The sequence below is a fragment of the Triturus cristatus genome, chromosome 3_1, assembly GCF_964204655.1.
Source record: "Triturus cristatus chromosome 3_1, aTriCri1.1, whole genome shotgun sequence".
Classification (NCBI taxonomy): domain Eukaryota; kingdom Metazoa; phylum Chordata; class Amphibia; order Caudata; family Salamandridae; genus Triturus; species Triturus cristatus.
This window is the reverse complement of record NC_140583.1, coordinates 316,825,265-316,846,183: the sequence shown is the minus strand read 5'-3', so window position 1 is coordinate 316,846,183 and position 20,919 is coordinate 316,825,265. Positions and strand designations below refer to the sequence as shown.

Sequence of the window (20,919 nt, the reverse complement as noted above, 5' to 3'; positions counted from 1 at the left end):
GGACAGCTTGACTCCAGTGGCATGGAGAGCACGGAACGCACGTCTGGGCATACCCGTCCCACTCGGGGTGACAAATGCAAAAATAAAAATTGATGGACAGACTGGGGGTGAATGTTTTGATTTGTTCTGCATTCCGTCCATCAATTGTATGTCTTTTGCTTTCTCGCCATAAGTGCGGCGGGTATGCCCAGACGTGCGTCCCAGGTTCATTGTGCCACTGGATTCAAGCTATCCTGGTTGATGAGGGGTGAAACCCCGAAACCGGTCCTAGGATGCTTGTTTCCAGTCCAGGAAGGACCTGGCTTGGCAGTTCGGGCTGGACTCTTACCATGAGGCACAGGGTCAACACTTTATTGCATATGGCTAGGTCTAAACTGGGGGGGCATGGTGAGCAAAAGAATGAGGGGTTTAACCCATATCTCTTGACTGGGGGTGAATGTGTTGATTTGTTCTGAATTCCATCCATCAATTGTGTGTCCTGTAATTGAATATTGTGTCTGGGCAATGATGTAATTACCCCATTCCACTGCAAGAGTCTCCTGATTGTAGATCTCTTTTTTTTTAAGTTTGAAAGAAGTTTATTGATCAGCAAAAAAGAGAGATGCAATACAAAATATCAATATGAGAGGGAGGGGGGAAGAGAGGGAGAAGGTGAAGAGGGAGGGGAGGGGATAGGAAAATACAATGCATATAGGAGAGTGTACATCAAAAATGGTAAAACATTAATCATGAGTGTTGAAAAAGAAACAAGGATATTACATCAGTCATTAAAAAAAAAAATCAGTATAAGCGAAGAGCATGAAAATAAAACAACATGTTGACAAATACTGAATGTGAGAAGGGTATCATGGGGGTTTAGGAACCTCTTGCTGAACAGGTGATGGAGAGGTTGAACAGGCAGCACAGTTGTCTAGATATAACGTAATGGGGAGCCATAGGTCAGCTCGCCTAGCAGCTAATTGAATAGGAAAGACAAAGGCATTATCAAGTCTATGGTTATGACAGACATTATACCACCACGCCTTAAAAGAAATGTTGGTAGCGCTTTTCCAATTAACAGTAATCTGTTGAAAGGCAACGGCCAATAATAAATCAACAATACGAACGCACATGTCAGCATTGTCCCAATCAGGGGATAAACTACCTAAGAAAAGGTGGGACGGGGAGAGAGGAATACAGGTGTGAAAGATAACATTAATTTGAGCCCATACTTGTAACCAAAAAGCATGTACGTGCTTGCAAAGGAATAACATGTGGAATAGGGTGGCATTGGGAGAATCACATGACCAACATTTGTCTGGTGTAGTGGGAAATCGGTTATGCATTGTGGAGGGAGTAAGAAGTAGTCTATTGTAAATGAAAAATAATGATTGTGTCAGGGAAGCCGCTCTAGAAGTTTTACGCAGCTTTACCCAGATTTTGTCCCAAAGAGATGTCGGCCATTCTAATCCGAAGTCAACTTCCCATTGAAGCTCAACACTGGATTTAGGTCTAGTGGACTCATGTGAGTGGAGGCGCTTATAGATAAGGGATGCTTTAGGAGTGTTACGAAGGAAAGAATGGAGTTGAGAGGTAGGAGTACATGAAATAGGGGAAGATGGGAGGACCGAGAGTCGCTCGAAAATCTCCAATACAGCAGCCTTAAGCAAAAGATATTTAGAGAGAAAAGACAAGGGTAGGCCATAAGAAGAGCATATATCAGGAAAAGAGAGAAAGGTAAGACCAGAGAAGAGCTGTGAAATCCAGATCAAACCTCGGATTCTCCAAGTTTTCCAATAGAAGGGCTTACCACCAATTAAAAGATATTTATTATGCCAGATGGGGGAAGAAAGAAGGTCAGCAGTGGTCTTTGGGGGATCAGGAGTGACAGACAATAAAAGCTTAAGAGTGTATTTATGAATAGAAGTAGGAATCGAAGAGGGCTTACGAGAGAAAGCAAGATATTCTGCAAAGGAGAATGGAGACAGGAGAGTACGTTCGACCTTAACCCATAGAGGGCAAGGAGAAGAGGGGTCAAGTAACCAGAGGGAGGCTTGACGTAGTAAGAAGGCCTTCTGATATGCAGGAAAGTCAGGAAAATTGACACCACCCTCCGATGCAGGGCGAATGAGCCTGACCAGGGACATTCTAGGTTTTTTGGAATTCCATAGAAACGAGGATAATGCTGAGTTAATTTTTGTAAAGAATTTCGCTGGGATAGACACTGGGATATTGGAAAGCGTATAGAGAACAATAGGGGAGAGCATCATTTTAATAGTATCGAGACGACCCCACCAAGAAAGGTATAAGGGATGCCATCTAGCAGTGAGGTCTGCAATCTTTTGTGTACATTTGGACATGCATAGAGAGATAGTGTCTGAAATGGAGGGGGTAATGTGTAGGCCCAGATACTTAATATGTGAAGGACACCAAGTAAACCGAGATTCACTGAAATCCTGTTTAAATGTAAATTTGGTCATGGGAAGGAACTCGCATTTGTCATGATTAAGCTTGTACCCAGAGATAGAGGAAAACTGCCTAACTTCGGCCATAAAAGCAGGGACGGATTCTGTGGGGTTAGAAAGAAAAAGTAAAATATCATCTGCATAAGCAGCAAGTTTGATATGAGTGTTTGCAAATTGGAAACCATGAATGGCGGGATTCTGACGTAGCCTGGACAGAAAAGGTTCTAACGCGAGGTTGAAGAGGAAGGGAGACAAGGGGCAACCCTGGCGAACGTCTCTACCAAGATCAAAATAAGAGGAAATTTGACCATTCGCATAGACCGCCGCTCTGGGATGAGAGTATAATAGGGATACTAAAGAAATAAATCTAGGGCCGAAACCAAACCAAGTGAGAGTATGAAAAAGATAGCGCCATTCGACCCGATCGAAAGCCTTTTCGGCGTCGAGGGCAATCGCAGCAAGTGGATATTGACAGCGGGAAGACTTTGACAGGATGTTGAATAGGAGTCTAGTGTTATCCGTGATATATCGGCCTTTGACAAACCCAGACTGCTCCTCGCCTAGGAGATCAGGAAGAAGATGATCTAAGCGGATCGCCAGCGCCTTAGTGAAGAGTTTATAGTCAATATTGACTAATGATATAGGTCTGTAGTTTTTGCAATATTGTGCGTCCTTCCCAGGCTTAGGTATGAGACAGATGTGGGCGTCCGAGAATGTCCCTGAGGAAGCACCAAGAGTAATAAAGTTGTGGAGAAGGGAGTGCAGTCGCGGAATCAGCAATTTGGAAAAGTGAAGGTAAAATTCGACAGTAAAACCATCAGGGCCAGGGGCTTTGTTAAGTTTGAGGTGTTGCAGTGCAATGAGTAATTCTTTTTGAGTGACATCGGATTCTAAAGAAGAGAGATCAATTGGGAAGTTGGGTGGTGCGTGAATATTTGAGAAAAAATTGGCAAGGGAGGTGGGAGAGGAGTGGGTTTCAGATGTATACAAAGTTTCATAAAAACGTGAAAATTCAGCGAGAATGTCGGCATCCATGTGTTTTAAAGTGTCATCGGAGTCATAAATGGATTCAATATTCAACTTATTATGTTTAACCTTCAAATAATTAGCCAAGAGCTTTCCCGCTTTATTCCGGCCCCCGTAAAATTTAGCTGTCGATTTCAGTAAGTACAAGGAGGCATCCTCCGTAGACTTCTCATTAAATTTCATTTTTGCTGCAACAAGGGCTGTCAAGCTATCAGCAGAATGAGAGGTAAAATACTCATGTTCCAGTTTCTTGATGTCAGAAAGGAGAGTTTTAGTGAGTCTACGAGCAGTTCTGCGTTTGTCCGCAACGTAACGAATAATAAAGTCACGTGCTGCTGCCTTAAAAGCATCCCAAATAGTGTGATCAGGAAGAGTGGCATCATCATTAATCAGAAAGAATTCATCAAAAAAGGAAGTAAAGGTGGACGTAAACTTAGGATCGAGAAGGAGGGAGTTATTAAAACGCCATCTCCTAGGGCCAGTATTTTTAGGGACTATATCGACGCTTGTGAGAACAGGGGCGTGATCAGAGAGTAATATCGGGCCAATCTCGGAGTGTAAGAGTGATTGAGTGAGGTTGTGTGAAACAAAGATGTAATCAAGTCGTGATTGGGATTGGTGGCAAGGAGAGTAAAAAGTATACTCCCGCAACCCTGGATTACAAAGGCGCCAGGAATCTACCAACTTATGTTGCGAAATAGCATGGCAGAACAGCTTATGAGGTTTGTTAGGAATATAAGGGGCCATGGACTTCCTATCGATAAAAGGGTCAAGAGGGTGATTGCAATCCCCCGCTAGAATAAAATTATGATCCACAAATTTAGTTAAAAGTGGGGAAAAATCAGCCCAGAAAGAAGGCTCGCCCATAGTAGGGCCGTAAACATTAAGGAGTGAAACTGGAGCACCTCTGAGTGATAGCTTGACGTAAGCCCATCGGCCGGAATCATCCGATTCATGTGCCAGGACCTGGAAGGGAAGAGATTTACGACAGAGGATTGCCACACCGTTGCGTTTGCCATCACCCTGTGAGTAAAACAATTCACCGACCCAACCACGTTTAAGCTTAGCAGACTCTACCTCATTCAAATGCGTTTCTTGGAGGAATGCAATATCAACATTTAGTTTGGCGAGGTGTGATAGAATCCGCTGACGCTTGATCGGAGAATTAATACCCCTCACATTCCATGATACTATATTCAACGACATAACAATAACTTATCTGCAAAACATTTAAATATTATAGCTATTGAAAGGAACACCCATGATGAGGAAGTGGGATAGAAAGATAAAAGAAAAGCCAGTACAAACACGCTGAAGTGAAAAAAAGGAAGCAAGCGATCAAGAGCGCAAGCCATAGCAAGAAAAGAGGAAGAAAATGCAACAGCGTCGAAGATAACACAGGAAGCCAGAAGTAAGGGAGAAGTGGGAATAGAAGAGTAGCCAGAACGGCAAAGAGTACAACTCGCAACAAAAGTGAGAGCAAAGGCATTAGCACAAAGAGGAGAATAAAAAGGAGAATATAGGGAAACATTATGGACGCAAGAATAAAAAACCAGAGAGAGGGAAAAAATTATAAAACGGGTAAGCTGAGAAGAACAAGAAATGTAACCCTTATATAGACAAGAGGGTCTAGTCAAAGAAGCTGAATTGCAATATAAACAATTGAATAGAAACACGAACAAGGGAAGAAGGAGAAGGGAAAAAGAGGAGGAAAGACCAACGGATGCAGTAGGAAGACAAGGAAGGGAATGGGGAAAAAACATACCTATGGAGGAGAAATACGAGAGAGGGTGGAGGGAGGAAGGAGCCACATGGGTAGGGCAGCACATCCAGGAACAACGAGGCAGGGATCGAGAGACATCGTCACGTACGGGAACACAAACCTGTGATACGAAAAAGGGGAGAAACAAATGATTAAAACATATCAAGGGAGCCTGTCGGAGCCATGACTTACAGGGAGAACAGGGAACACCATCATACATAGATAATGAATACTTAACACAGCAGGAAGACAAAGAATCAGAACAAATTCAGATGAACTGGAAGAAAATGCAATAGCCATATGAGACAAATACAAATAGGAGTCAGCCATGAGCAGAAGATGAAGGTCCGGAGGAATCCATAGCAGATGACCTGTGCGCATTAATGAAACTCTGTAGGCGCACTGGATCTTCGTATGTGGTAGTCTTGTTGTTGTAGGTGACTTTGAACAGACATGGGTGATAAAGGCCATATCGCGCCCCCATTGCTCGCAGATCCGCTCTAGAGTTCAGGAAAGCCTTTCGCCGAGCAGCAGTAGCCTTGGCGTAGTCCTGTGCAAAGAACAGGGAAGAACCAGCCCAGGTTAAGTTTGGAGAAGATTTGGCTGCTGCTAAAACCATCAGAAGGTCGGTGTACTCCAGAAAATAGATGATAACCCCTCTGGGTCTCTGAGAGGAAGAAGTAGAAGGAGGTGGTCGACCCAGCCTGTGAGCACGCTGAATGTTGAGGACCTTATCCTGTGGCAGATGCAGGAGCTTGGGAAGGAACGACTTGAAAAAGATGATTGGATCGGAACCCTCAAGGCCTTCAACCAGACCATAAATGCGAAGGTTATTGCGCCGATTCCTGTTCTCCAGCTGCTCCACTTGCTGTTGAAGATCTGAGACTTGAGACTTCAGGGTGGAGACCGCAGAGGAAGTCTCTTGATAGGACTGAACAGACTTTTCAATTGAAGATACTCTTGTTTCCATTTGCGACCAATTATCTGTAAGAACCTGGAGTTTAATATTGGTCTCTTCCATGAATGGGCGCAAGGATCTTATCTCCTCTAACAACAACTCCATGGATACTGGCCCTGAATGTTTTGGAGGAGAAAGAGAGTTTGACTTGAGTCTCTTCGTGTTAGGTTTAGAGTTGTCTTGTGGGTTCCTAGGAGGATCCATTGGCGTATCAGAGCCAGACGAGTTTAAAGAATCTTCCAATTGTGAAAAAGCAGAAAAAACCTTAGAGTTCTTCGCAATCTGGGGCTTGGCGGAACGAGGCAAGCGCGACATTGACTTAAATCTGCCCATATAACAAAGCCGTAAAATGGCTAACTCAGCAGAGGGCACAGGAGGTAGAGACGGAGGCTACATAGTATATAACATGACAGAAGTGCGATGATATCTGATAGCTCGTGAAAAGAATGCAGCCAACTTCACAGCCGTTCAAGGGAGCTGTGAGGAGAAAAAGCAGTGGCCATACAATGCCAAATGGTAGGGATATGACACCCACTCACTGCGCGACCAAAAATGAGGCTGGAAAAATTGGTGAGGAGAAAAGACCTCTCGCCTACCTCACAAGTGTCCACTGCGAACGATGAAGCTGAGCGCAGGAAGCCACCAGGTAAGCTACAATATCACAACATGTCACTAGTAAAACGCCAAAGAGGGGTCCATATCAGCAACGATGGAGTCAATACTGAGCTGACTAAACAGAAACAGCTGTATGGAGCGGGAGCATTTCATGTGGAAGCTGCTTCCATACGCCCTTCAGGGAAAACATGTGTTCCAGTGATATAATGGCTCCAAGCAAATGAGAGGAACTAACAAAACAGGCAAAAAGAAAGTCATTTAAAGTTGTGTGGAATTAGGCATGAGGAGCATTAGGCTGACGCTGTAAAACTGCAGCAAATGTGCGTCACTCGGCAAATCCAAGATGGCGGCCGCATCGAGTGATTCCTGTCAAAACTTACGACAGAAATTGCGGCTTCGCGGGACTCCAAGAGTGCTTCCACCGAGCATTGGGGGTGTCAGGGCATCTTCCGACACTCCCTCGGCTAACTGTCCCCAGGCTAGATGAACGGGAACCGGGTGGTCTCTCTCCGCTGCCTCGGAGCTTCACCGGAACGCCGCCATCACCAGCGGGCGCCAAGCCACGCCCCCCCCTGATTGTAGATCTCTAAAGTAGAGATAATTGAAAAATATGTTGAGACTGTTTGCCTGCAGGAGAGCTTGGTAGTATATGTGGGGACGATGAGGCAACATGTTTGAGTGTGTCTATGGCAGCATGGTGCTTTGCAAACCTTTTAGTGTGTGCCACAATTATTATGCCCAAAAGCATACCCCTTGGCTTACTGACTGACAGTGAGGGCCTAGGTTGAGCAAAAAGAGAATACACACACACTTTCAATTTCCACCCAAAATATATCTGGTGCACACGCATACAGCCAATCTCTTATGTGTCCTCAGGCTCCCAGTTTTTGCGTTTGTTGCCTGCACACTATGCTGATGGGGTCAGTCAAGCTCTGCAGGAACCACTGGTACCAAACCCGCGGGAGCTCAGCAATGCAGTGGCCAAAGGGATCTCCGGACTGCCTTCAGATCAAAACCAAACCGTGCTGGGAGTTTTCTTTGGTAAGACTAGTGATAACCTTTTTCTCTCTGATGCTTTGTTGTTTTCATGAGACACACATTCACAAGTGCGTGGCAAATGATCGCCCATTGCCTGTAACATGGAACCAGCATGTCAGTAGCTCCTGTGCTCAATGCCTGCCTCTGTCACTAGCTCTAACATATGTCCACATGTTCTTTTACTCCCTCCATTGGTCACAGGCCAGCCAATTAGGACGAAATATCAGTAGTATATAAAACCCGACAGCTTGCAGAAACATTTGAAAAGCAAACTTTGTATTTATTTTAGTCTCGATTTCTACTTTGTGGTAGTTTGAAAACAATAGGGGTCTGTTTTCATTTTTAGGTGAAATCCTTCCATTCACATCATTTTTGAAGGACACATTAACATAGATGCTTGTAAGCCATGGTTGCGATTGTGGTGGCTTGGTACATTCATTGGCTCTGTTGGGTGGGCATTGATATTTTCCAGGTACAGAGAGGTGAACATCAGGAGCGTAATGCAAAATCATGGGCCCCATTTAGAATGTGGTGAGGGGCCACTGATTCTACCATATCTCACAAATATTCGTTGGCTTTGAGCTGAATGGGGCCCCCCTCATGGATTGTGTCCCCTCTCTGCTGTGTAGGGACTGCCTGTGCGTGAGTACACCCATGGTTGGCATTAGATTTATTTTCTGCCTTTGAACTACGGGCGTAATGGTCTTTGGCTGAGTTTGCCCTTGGTTTTTATGTTAGTTCTCCGTGGGAAGCTTGGGCATATATAGACTTTAGGATCAATTGTAGATGTTTCTCATATATTCATCCATCTTGTTGATGAGTGGCAGCTGACATTGTTTATGAGTGGCAGCTGGACACGTTTTCTCATGAGTTTGACATGCTGCGATAGTTCTTACTAGCTTGCGGTGCAATAGTGGAGTATCTAGTTCTCGGCAAGCCGTTTCCTATGCACCACTTTGGGTTGCTAATGAATGATGCAAAGGACAAGAGTGGTTAGTATGAATCTTAGATCATGGCTTCACCCCATAAGAGAATTCTCTTTGAGTGTTCAGCATTAAAAGAGATTCACTAGTGCTCCAATCCATGATGACATTGAACCAGGTTTATAGATGGTTAATTGATTTTTAGCAGCGGAACAATAAGATTGATACATCTGTAATGTCCTAACGTAGACACACAAGAAGTTACTGTACAATGGCTGGATCCAAAATTAAATATATATAGGGAACAGTTTAGAGAGTGCATGGGAACCCATGCAGGACACATCTCAAAATAAAGCAAGCATAATAAAGCTCCACCTAAATCCTGAAAACTTCAGCCGGCAGTGAAAGTGCACTAGAGGCTTCCTCTTGACAAGGACGACTTGTTGCTACATGTTCCCTGGGCATTTTCACATTCTTGCATTTGGACCAGGGCTTTTCATGGTCTTTCACAGGATCTCCCTTGAGGGTGCTGGCCTTTTAGGATACCGAGACACTGGTACAAGAAGACAACACTCTGAAATGAAGCTTTACAGCCATGAATAGGAAGTGTTGTACTTGTCCCACCTAAAAAGACGGCGAGACAGATCTTCTTGATTAAATATTCCTGGAGGGCATGAGATGGACAGGTGCCTGCCTCTGTGGATTTCAGACAGGTGAGGTTGGATGCTGCAGATCCACCCTAATCTTTTCTAGAAGTCTGATCTACGCTGAGACCAAATGTGACCGAAACATATACAGATGATGGGAAATCATTGAGCACATGTATGTGGATATTAGAAAGTGCTTTAAATTAGAGAGCTACACATAGAATCGGGTCTCATCGAGGCAACTGTGTATGTAACAGTTGTAGCACGTTTTAAATAAACATTTGAATATTCTGATTAGATATAACGTGAAGAAGAATCATTGGAATCTTCACAGATACTTAACAATTTCATATTCGTTGGCTGGAGCCTTCAAAGGGGCAAACTCTCTGCCCACATTGTTGCCCCTTTGCTCACATTGCCACCACACATGTATGTAAAAGACATAGGAAAAACTAAATGCAGGACTTGGGGGGGGGGGGGGAGTGGAGAAATAGTGGGGGCAGGATGGCCAAGTAAAAACATAAAACATCATAAGGGAAAATCAAAGTAATTCAAAATAAGCAGGTTGCAAAATTGCAAGAAAATATGGCCCTTCATAACTGTAGAGATTAGGTCCATTCAGACACCTATTAAACCTAGACCTGGTAAAGATGTTCACGGGATCTGTTCCTGGGGCACTCATTCCTTGATGAAACATGGCTGTAATGTACCTGCAGTCAGTGGTAAATGTGTTAAAAAAGTAAGTGTGGAAAAACTAGGGTGTACAGTTCCTAATTGGACATGGGCGGAGGGAGAGGGAGGTCTTTCTTCATGTTGCCCTCACACACCCCGGAGGATGTCATGCTTCATCATTGGGCCTTGCTCCTCGTCGGGCCGGTGCTGCAATGCCTGACGAGCTCCCATAAATGGGGCTCTTTGTCGGAGATCTTTTGAAGAAGCCGTTGAGTGCATGGGCTGGGTAGTGCACAGGTAGATGATTTGAGATTGAAAAAGGTCGGGAGCAGTCCTACTCTAGTCAAGTTTAATGATTTAGGTATCTCAAGCCTTATTGGAATACAGTGTGTGCGCTCTTGCGTGGAAATGATATTCCTTTAAGGGCTGCTAAGGTGCAAATAGGTCGACATGTTTCGTACCTCTTACCCCCCCTAACGGGTATAATGGCACTTCTTCAGGACCAAGAACTAAAAATTTGTGTGGTGCACTACCGTCTGGTTCCGTTAAATTGGTGGCTAGTAACCAGATCAGGTAGGGAGTACCCTAGTAGGCTGGTACTGGGGTGATGAGTAGACCCCTAGATATCCAGACTATGGCCGACGGGGGAGGCAGAGCACACCATTGCTCTGTGGAGTGAGATGCTTGCAACTTGCCGATCCTTACTGGGGCCAGGAGCACAGGGTACCCCCACATGCATCACAAGTTACATCTATTTTTTTCTCCCCTGGTCATTCTGCAGGTTACCATGTGTTCTCCGAGATTCTTGGAGCAGACCATGTGGGCTGTCCAGCAGAGTTCCTCAATATTCGTATCCCTGCCGGAGACAAGGTATTCGATCCGAAGAGCACTGGGCACGTGGTTCTGCCACTGCAGAGAAGTCAATGGTCTCCTGAAACAGGGAGAAACACCAACAACCCGAGAACCCAGGTGAGAGAATAATGTGGAGCCTTTGAAAGGAATGCACCAGCATCATGAGAAATACACCCCGGACAACTCTTTAGAACGCTGACTCTATGACCCATTACAATAACGTACAAGAATGACCCTTCAAAGAGTTCCCATATCTGTCAGTTTACACTACTATATGCTTCTTGTCTGCAGGTTAATGCTGTCACGGCCTGGATCGATGGAAGCTCAATTTATGGATGCTCCCACTCCTGGAGCGACGCTTTGAGAAGCTTCTCTGGTGGGAAGCTGGAATCTGGACCTGACCCATTACTTCCAAAAGAAACACATGGACGCCTCCTCATGTGGAAGGCCCCCGATCCTTCCACCGGACAGCGCGGCGCCAAGGGCCTTTATGGTAAATGGAGTCTCTAACGCTATTTCACTACTGCCATTTTAGTTTAGGTCGTGAATTCTGGAAAGTTTTCCTTAGTCTTGGTTTACTTCAAGATTTCTTAAATATGTATTGAGTTAGAGGCTGAGTTAAGATGAAGAATTTCAAACCTCAAGATTGGAAATAGATATCTGAGCAACAGCATTAGCCCATTCAGCTACATTACCAGCTCGTTAATGGTAGAAACGATGCTTACCTTATGCAATCAAAGGTCCCTAACATTTCAAATAAGACATAACAGCCTCTTCTTTCTAAAGAAGTGAAAATTCTCTAGCAGAAAAATGACTGCATTACACCATTCTGATTTTCCAGATGGGCAGAGAGACAGGAAGTTGTCTCCGGTATATTTTTCATGAATGCAGCCTTGTCTGGTGGTCTGGTCACACAGATTACTTAATGCACAGCTGTAAACTTACTTTGACTGAGATAAGCCAACCTCATCGATACCTTGTTTTTTTTAGCCAACATCACTTACATGCAGTGACAGCTAGTACCAGGATCCAAAGTACTATTGGCTACATGCCAGGACCACTGACCGTGACCAGTTGGTATTCATGTCTAGATAAAAAAATATTTGTCATGGTATATCCAAACAATCTATTGCAAGCAATTCCTCGAAATTACAGCAGGCCAGTGGATGTTCAACAGAATAAGCTCCTGCTTCTGTTGATGATTGGCAACCTGTGAAGAGACTGGCAAACCCCTCGTTTTAGGAGTGTCCCACTGCTCTAATGAAAGAGACACAATGTACTAATTTAGTGATTTGACTTTATCATTTTGTGGGCTTTCATAAAGTGCTGACTACCTTGTGGTAGCCCTGGTGCACGTGAGGGAGGCATACATGAATGACAAAATACAAGTGGCACTAGACGTGGAGGAATGAGCTACTTAGATTGATCAGTGAGTTAGGTCAGTTTTCTTGAACTCACCATGATGAAGGCTGGAGTGCTGGTGTTAAAGCCTTGGAAGAGAGCCCACAAACTGTAGCTAGCCTAAGAGGGAGGGCAGTAACTAGTCTTGGTTGTCTGGCCGGCCTAGCAGCAGATAGAAGGCCAGAAGATTGTGTACGTAGGCCAACCACACTCCTGCTAGAAGGGATGTAGTTTTAATGGTCACTCAATTTTAAGAAAGACAGATTTTCGTCTCAGCTGTAAGGGAAGTGAGTTTCAAAGTGATGAAACCTAGGTGGAGGGTTTTCCACTAAATGTCTTGTATCTTGTAAACCATATGTACAGTGGATGTCGGTTTACGAGTGATGAAACCTAGGTGGAGGATTTTCCACCAAATGTCTTGTATCTCGTAAACCATATGGACAGTGGATGTCGGTTACTTACCTTAAAGTTCAGATTGAAAGATACAATACAACCATTTTACAATGGAGACAGATGAACAGCCATGCAGCACGTTGTGTGCAAGAGAGATGGTTTTGAAATTGAGTTATCTTTTCACAAGAGGTAAAGTGGATATTTCATTGCAGGTGTAGTGTGGTCCTGTTGATTCAGTACAAACAGGAGATGTTCTCCATGCTTCTAGGCTTCTTGGGCTTTTAAGAGTTATTGAATTGGGAAACTGGTATTGAGGTTCCTGCAATAGTCAAGTGTGACATAACCACAGTGATGATTACGGCCATTTTCTAAGACAAAGAGAGAAGATTTAGAAGGCGGTGAAGCAGATGCAAATAATGGGGTGCTTACCTGGACACTGTTTATTTTTTAATTGAAGGAAAGACCACAATTTAACACCACACACAGGTTGCAGACTTTTTCTTCGGGCATGGGGCAATGTCCAAGGACTTCAGCCAAATCAAATGGATGGGTGTAGGGTTGATAGACCCAAAGAATAGGATTTCAGTTTTGTCACAATTGAAGCACAGCCAATTTTCTACATCCGTTAATGAGCCTGTGGACGGCAGTGCCACACATTTCAAGGTTCTCAGCCTCATCTTGTAGCTTGAGAGGGGACAGAGTGTCATCGTTATATTTGCGATAGCCGACATTATAGGCATTGAGAATACTAGCAAGTGGGGCCATGTACAAACTGAATAGCAGAGGAGACATGGCTGAGGCTTGAGAGATGCCATAGGTGATGTTTTGAGGTGTCTGGAGAGGACATGTTTCAATTTGATTTGGTAGGTAGAATGTGGTAGGAAAGAGGCAAACAAAGACATCGCTGTTCTGCAGGTTCTTGACAATCGTGTCAATCTATTAAGGAGCACCTGATAGTTGAGAGGACCTGACAGATCTGATAGGCTTAATCATTACCTTGTCACAGGGGATGATTAGGTATTTTCTTATTTTTAGTAGCAGTGTCTCAGTGCCACGGCTGGGTGTAAAATCTGTTGTTAGAGTCTGTGTAACAAAAAGTACGCCAGCAACTGCTATGTTATTAGAATTATTATTGGGGCAGTGGGGGTGTTAATTTAGGATCAGTGAGATGATGGCATGTTTGAGAACTTGAGGTGCAACCACTTTGGAGAAGGGAGAATTGATGAACTTCGTAAAGATTGTTGTTTGTGAAGTGAAACAGAAATTATGAAAGTTTGTACTGAAGACATCCTTTGGTGGGGAGAAGATCTAATGCCAGCCTCGTTGACAGCTGTCAACTTAGAAAGAAGGTGAAAAGGCAGACGCTGGCAGACCAGACTCTAGTGATCCGAGGCTGCTGGTGGAAACACCTAATTTTAGAAAGACATGTTTGTTGCTGTTAAAATACAGGAGAGTGAAACAAAGACATTTTCTAGTCCCCTGAGAAGCTTGATGTTGGGCCAAGGGCCACCTTTCTTTATAATTCTAGAAAATAAATCATCTGGTCAAATTTTCTACTTGTTATATGATGGTTTGAAACTATTCATTTTTCCTCTGGCACAATCTGGTTGTTTTATACTCTGAAGAGCACATGACAGACCATATGGGAGAATAGCAATATAGGTTTATTCCATTGCCGTTCCAGCACGTTTCCTTAACATTTCGATTGAGAGAGAGTATTTGTGAACTACCTGTTGTTCTTCAATGGATGTCCCTAGCAGGTGGAAGTGGAAGCCTGAAATTCTAGAGCAGAGATTACCTTCAGTTCCAGGTTTATAAGACATCATCAGGTGTGATCCAGGATTAGTGGGCTGGGGCTCCAGCAAAAACATGGCAGTGCCAGATAGACCAGTAAGGCTGAGTTCAGTTGCTTGTTATCATGAGCGTGTAAGCAACATGGATCAAATGTATATGAATGAAGAGAGATGACTTTTTCGATAAAGGAGCCTTCATCCATTGGCATCGGGTCATGTCTGAAATTCTATATTTTTCGTTGGACTCGGAGGTATGGGTGGACAAAGGTTTTAACGCCGACCTCAAAGCTGGGGGAAGTTGAAAGGATTCAGCCATCACAGTTTGGGAAAAGTTTTCAGCAAAAAAATAAATAAATGCAATGTGGGGAGTTCTTTTGAGAAAATTAGTGCTTTAGTGTGTCTTTCTCCACCATTCCCCCTTGTAAATGATAATTTGCTATATGTTGTATAAAACTAAACATCCCTTATGAAGTTACGGAGATAATGTTTTACAGCTTAACACAGCTCAATTCCTAAGTCCTATCATTTCTAAATATTATATTGTGCATTAATATTGGTGACCATCTTTAACAGTTTTTCAACAATTATTCACTGTATAAAGAAATAAGGCAATATTGAATATACATAATGCAGTAAAATATCAGTATTGAGACAGGATTGCAGGTGTGTTAAACCATATGATATGGGTATCTCTTGCAGACTTTGGAAACGCGAGGGCCAATGAAAACCCCTTCATCCAGGCTATGAGCATCGTCTGGTTCCGGTACCACAATCACTTGGCAGCAAAGTTTGCAGTGGAGAATCCATCATGGAGCGACGAGGATTTATTCCAGCATGCCCGCAAGTGGGTGATTGCCACCTATCAGGTACCAGAAGAAGTGCCAAACCTTGCTTAAGAATTTGAGATATTAATCTCTGGAAGACTTACATATCGGCTGTAGATAAATGCAATTGGAGAGACGAGACTGCTGTCTGAGAGCTCAGCAATTCCAAATATCAATTCATAGCTGGGTAGAACCAAATCTACCTCCACTCCAGGAGTCTAGGTTGGCGTTAGGAACACAAGGAGAAGATTGAGTAAATCGCCCACATTTCCTCTGGTAGACTGCCAGTGCACACATGTTAAATATACATATGGGTTACGTATATTGACTAGGCTTGAAGCATCTGTATATATTTGCATGGGGAATTACTCTCTATATTAAAGGCATGGACCCCTCAAAATATTCTGTAGACCCTCTAACACTTCAAAATGGTTTCTGTGGCATTCAAGAGACCACCAGACCTCCATTACTTTTATTTAGACTCTACAACATCACACAAAGAATGTCTTCAGAACAACACAGCAATATATAATGTATACTTTGGATGTACACTCGCATAAGCTCTGAAGACACTCTTTTAAACATTACAGTATTGTATTTTTTGCTGTGTAGCCACATGTGTACATAAGTGCTTATCATGCAACTGTGAAATATTCATTGGAGAAGTTCCTTTGACTTTTTTTCTGATCAGTCAACTTTTGAAAAATGCTCATGGCCCCTTCAGAATCTGAGATTTTCTGAATCCACGTAGTCTTATGCATACTGGTGGCTTATCCACTAGCAATTGGCATTTATTTGTCAAACTATTTAGAAATGATGGAAAGAAAGCTTCATGGGTAAATGCCCATCAGTAATGAAGTTGTTGTTGCAAGAACATCCGTAATTGCATGCACTGTATTTTTGACTTGGGTTTATTTTATTGTTTTTTTCTTAGAAAATTGTGTTTTATGATTGGCTGCCTGTCTTCCTATCCAGGAATGTGGCCAAATATACAGGTAAGGGCAAAGCTCAAATCTGTGGTATGTGGTCATGGGATATGATTTGTGGCCGTCTTTCTGACATCAAAGGGTTTTGTCAGTGCCACCACTATAGCCACGCTCATCCTCAGCCACACTAAAGTAACTACTGACTGGCAAATTAAAAAAAATGGTAAGTCATACAAGTCACACAGACACAAAGACGTAACATCAAAAGACCAGCTCGTCCATGTCGCTCTCTACCACCTGGAGGCCTTCCTCAGCCTTTGGCGTTACCCAGGTTCCCTCTACTCTTAGACTTTACTGACGCTTTCCCCTATTCTTCCTGCTCTTTATTTTTACCCAGGCTTTTCCTACTACCTCTCCTCTTTGGCTTTATTACAGCTTTCTCCTATTCTTTCTACTCTTTAGTTTTACTCAGGCTTTCCCTACTCCTTCAGATCTTTGGCTTTACTGCAGCTTTTCCTACTCTTTCTGCTCTTTAGATTTCTTCCGGTTTTTCCTACTCCCTCTGCTCTTTGGCTTTACTGCAGCTTTCCCTCCTCTTTTTTGCTCTTTTGATCTATCCAGGTTTTTCCTGCTTTTTCTTCTTTTGGCTTTACTGCAGCTTTCTCCTATTCTTTCTGCCCTCTGGCTTTACTGGGCGTTCTCTACTTTTACTGATTTTCTAAAGGCACCAACCAGTCTTTTAAATTCGGTTGCGCTGACGTGCTAATTTTACATGTTTTACATTCTGAACTCTATTGTCTTTAGTTTCACTTTCTCACCCTTGCCAGGAGATTACTGGCCCGATAAGACCAGCATAGAAAACAATGGACCACTACGAACTCCTTCAAACAAAATATTCAGAATGCGGGTAACTTATTTGCCAATGGAATGAATGCCAATGAAGTAAAAGGGAGAACAGTGCGAAAACATCTATCCATATTTTCCAATATGGAAAGAATAATTGAATAGTGCCTAAAATATTCAAAGCCCAAATAATCTAAGCCTCGTGCGCCCACAAAGTTTATAAACGCAGCAGTAGTTTCAAAATGAAAGTGTACAGAGCATGTTCTGGTAGTGAAGGACAAGACCTAGTCTGCTAGATTTAAATGTCGATATTTCGACTTCATAGATAGTTAAAAAGGTCGTTATCAGGATGCAGTCAATGAGCAGCACTCAAACAATTAAGAATTAGAAGGATATAGGGTTTTTAGAATAGTGAAGGGTATAAGTCCGAGTAAGTCAGGATCAGCGTACAAGTTACTGTGCCCCCAGGGGTATATTAAAAAGTGTCTTTGCCTTGTGTCCAGGCCTAGGTCTGTGTCTAGGAGTCAGCCTCCTTACTGGATGAGCACTACCCATGTACAGCTAGGACTGCTCTCTATAAAAGTGAGCATGAGGCAGGCAGGCTGACTACACCTGTGCCTGAGCAGACAATGAATCCCACCAACCTCCTCCTTTGGTCCACACTCCCACAAATCCCCACAGCTCTCTTAGGAAATGGAGGTGCTTGTATTGAGATTCCATTTTCTTCTTACTATTTCTCGCGGTGTTATCAGATTAGTTTCTGGGAATCAAGTGTAAGAGAAGCCAATGGTGCCGCCTTCAACCTCTGTGGTTTGCCCAGTAATCCGCATGCACTTGATACTATTAGCTTTAAGGTATGTCATTTGCTGTGTCCCTTGCACCCAAGACCAGGTTCTATCAAGATTCCATTTTCCCACAGGAACACACAAACGAAGGATGGCCAGAGGCATACTGATGCGGGCAATTTTGGAGATTTGTTTACATTCACTTTCTATGATTTCATTGGTTCAAAGGCTGGATGATGTCCCTTCTTGTGATGTCGTGTGGTTAAAGGGGAGACTTAATACCTCTTCCTCTCCCCTTATCAACAGGGTCAAAAGTTTTTAATGAGTGCTCAAGGTGGAAAAAACTTAAGCTGTGGGCACTGGTGCAGAAGTGGCATTCGTACTGATTTGCTGCCTACACACCATTTGTAGTCAGCAAGTAGGCAGTTGCATTTGTGAATTTTTTTATTGGTGGGGACAATATCCCTCAAGTATGTGAGAAGATCTAAAGTATATAAAATCATCAGGCCTCTTTGTTGAAACTGGAAAGTATCCTTACAACTGGCCAGCATATTTTCAAAGCAAACAAATCAGTAATGTGCCATTGGTATCTGTTTTATCTAGTTCATAATTTTAAATGGAGTAGATGTGTTTTTTCTTGAACACTTCCCTAAATAAAGTAAATAGCCACAAATCTTAATCTGCAAAAATATTGTTTCATATCTTTTGACACGTCACTGATCAATAAATGGGATTTCCTTTAGGTTGGAACCTTCCCTTATAAACCGTTTTTTGCAACAGGTTTGGTGGTTCCTGGAGTCAAGATGCCATCACAGCTGATTTAGCTATGTCCTTGTAAAGACCCATCTCATTTACTTAAAGTGATGTGCGCGTGATTTCTCTTTCAGGCTACCGGCAGTACGTGGACCCAAGCATCTCTCCGGAGTTCCTGACGGCTGCCTTGGAGTACACTGCCACCCTGGTGCCCCCAGGAGTCTACATGAGGTAATGGGATGCCCCCTCCCAAGCCCATGATCCTGCAGTTAGAAGAACAACATAAGAAGCAAAGGGTCTTAAAGACAGTACAGAGTGAGCACCGAACACTTCCAAACTTACGCTTACACCACCTACAAATTCATCGAGGGCCAAGCCACGCTGCAGTGCAGGAGCAAAAGAACGATAGATTTAACCCAGATCTCTTGACCGGGGATGAATGTTTGATTCATTCCGCATCCCGTCCATCATTTGTTGCCGCTGCCGGTTCTATCCACCCGGCACAGCCACAAAGCCTACTCCTCAGATGAATATGGGTCTTAATTATTATGCTTCTTTGTGCAGTTTGTAGACGTGTACTCACATCTTTGTGAATCAGTTATTTCATATATGTGATTTGTCTGCATGAGATACACCTAGTATTTCCTCAGTGGTCCAACATTCCTCCATCCCTACGGTAGCTGTATTCATTCTAATTAACACCTACTATGACTCTGGTCCTGGCCTTCCAGTGAAACTCTTTCAGTTCTACCAGCCATATTGTATTTTGTGGCAGTTTTATATAGCACGAGCTAGGCTCAAGGGTGTTAGAGAGTTTTGCCTGACCACCAGTTAATTGCACACGGTTAGATTCATTTTGAGGCACAGGGAGATTGTGATTTGACCAGAATCACAGAATGTTGAGGGGACGCCAGGACTCAAATCTGCTTCCCCAGTTCAAAAGTCAGCAGCTCTGAGCCCTCACCCATTTACGAGTGCACAACATAACACATGTATTTGTAAAGAGCAGATTCACCGCGAAGGGTATCTTGGCGCTGAATAACAGATGTTTATGGTTACCCAATGCAATGCTACTCATTTGATCAACCTCAGAAGGATGAAAGGCTGAGTGGATCCACAGGGATTTGTACATGTGACCAGGTCTTGCCATCCATATTTGTCCAGTGAGTTATAACCTTTAATTTCTGAAGACTGAAGATCTGTCTTTATAGAGTGGGACCTTTTTAATCTTAATATTTAGTTCAATTCCTCGTTTGGAAGATTCCTTGTTTGGAAATTGCATGCGTTATAAATCCTATAGATAAATAAATACACATGAATAAATAAAACTTTAGTGGTGGCTATATTATGAGGCTGTAAGAACATTTTGCCTTACCTCTGTAGTCTCTTTATGAACCTTCGCCTTTCTTTTCAGCTCCCTCTACTTTCCATCCTGCAGCCCCAATCGTTCTGTTTTTTTGTGTTCTTTGTTTCCCACCTGTTTCCTTACTGGATGAATCTCACACTCTCCATCTCCTCCTGTAGAGCCCTTCCTTCCAGCTCCATAAATGTCTCCATCCACATGCTACTACTGCGGTCCCACTCATTCTGGTTGTTTCCTGTGTATTTTCTCACTGCAGGCATCTCACAATCTTGAGCTCTTCCTCCTCAGGGGGGGTCTCCCTTCCAGCTCCCCCAGCTCTATAAATGTCTAGTCCACCTCCCTGCGAGAGGAAGCTTTCCCTGTCAGCCTCCCTTCACAGGACCACTCCCCCTGCGAATGGGACGCGTAGCTACAACTTGCCTGCCTTTTTTCTGCACACTGTGTCACTGCCAACTCTGCGGGCTTTCCCTACTCCCTCCTCCTTAATCACTCACTGATATTGTGATTGCTCCACATTCCTTGGCTTCAACCAGCACCTCCTACTACAGGTCTCTGTTGTGGTGCATTCCTCCTCTTCCATGGTAGTCACTAGGAGAAGTTTTAATCCACACTCATTCCCTTCTACTGGCAGGGCGAAGACACTGCAGTCACCCTCTCACAATCACTCTGAGTGATAGCTCAGCTCTCATCATAAAACTGTACCCTTCCGCCAGTGTTCCACAGCCTCATGTGTATGCCACCCATACCCCACACAAGCATGCCTTAATGATGCCCAAAGGCCATGTGAGCCCGGCTGGTGAATCTGTATTTCAGGAACTTCCAAAGGTTTGCTAAAAATCAGACTTCAGAAAAATTGGTTGTTGCAGGCCTGATCTCAATTTTAGTGCCAAATAGGCCATGC

At 43.5% G+C, this 20,919-nt stretch overlaps 1 protein-coding gene across 2 annotated transcripts in view; it reads left to right on the top strand.

Annotated features, from left to right (window-relative positions):
* Positions 1–20,919, top strand: part of LOC146860183 (dual oxidase 2-like) — a 130,913-nt gene that overhangs the window by 22,259 nt on the left and 87,735 nt on the right. For both annotated transcript variants that reach the window (XM_085644018.1, XM_085644016.1), the window contains exons 4-9: positions 7,682–7,846; positions 10,867–11,054; positions 11,229–11,430; positions 15,224–15,390; positions 16,283–16,343; positions 18,790–18,886. In XM_085644018.1, the coding sequence (XP_085500144.1) occupies positions 7,682–7,846; positions 10,867–11,054; positions 11,229–11,430; positions 15,224–15,390; positions 16,283–16,343; positions 18,790–18,886 (880 nt within the window). The remainder of the gene's footprint in view (positions 1–7,681; positions 7,847–10,866; positions 11,055–11,228; positions 11,431–15,223; positions 15,391–16,282; positions 16,344–18,789; positions 18,887–20,919) is intronic.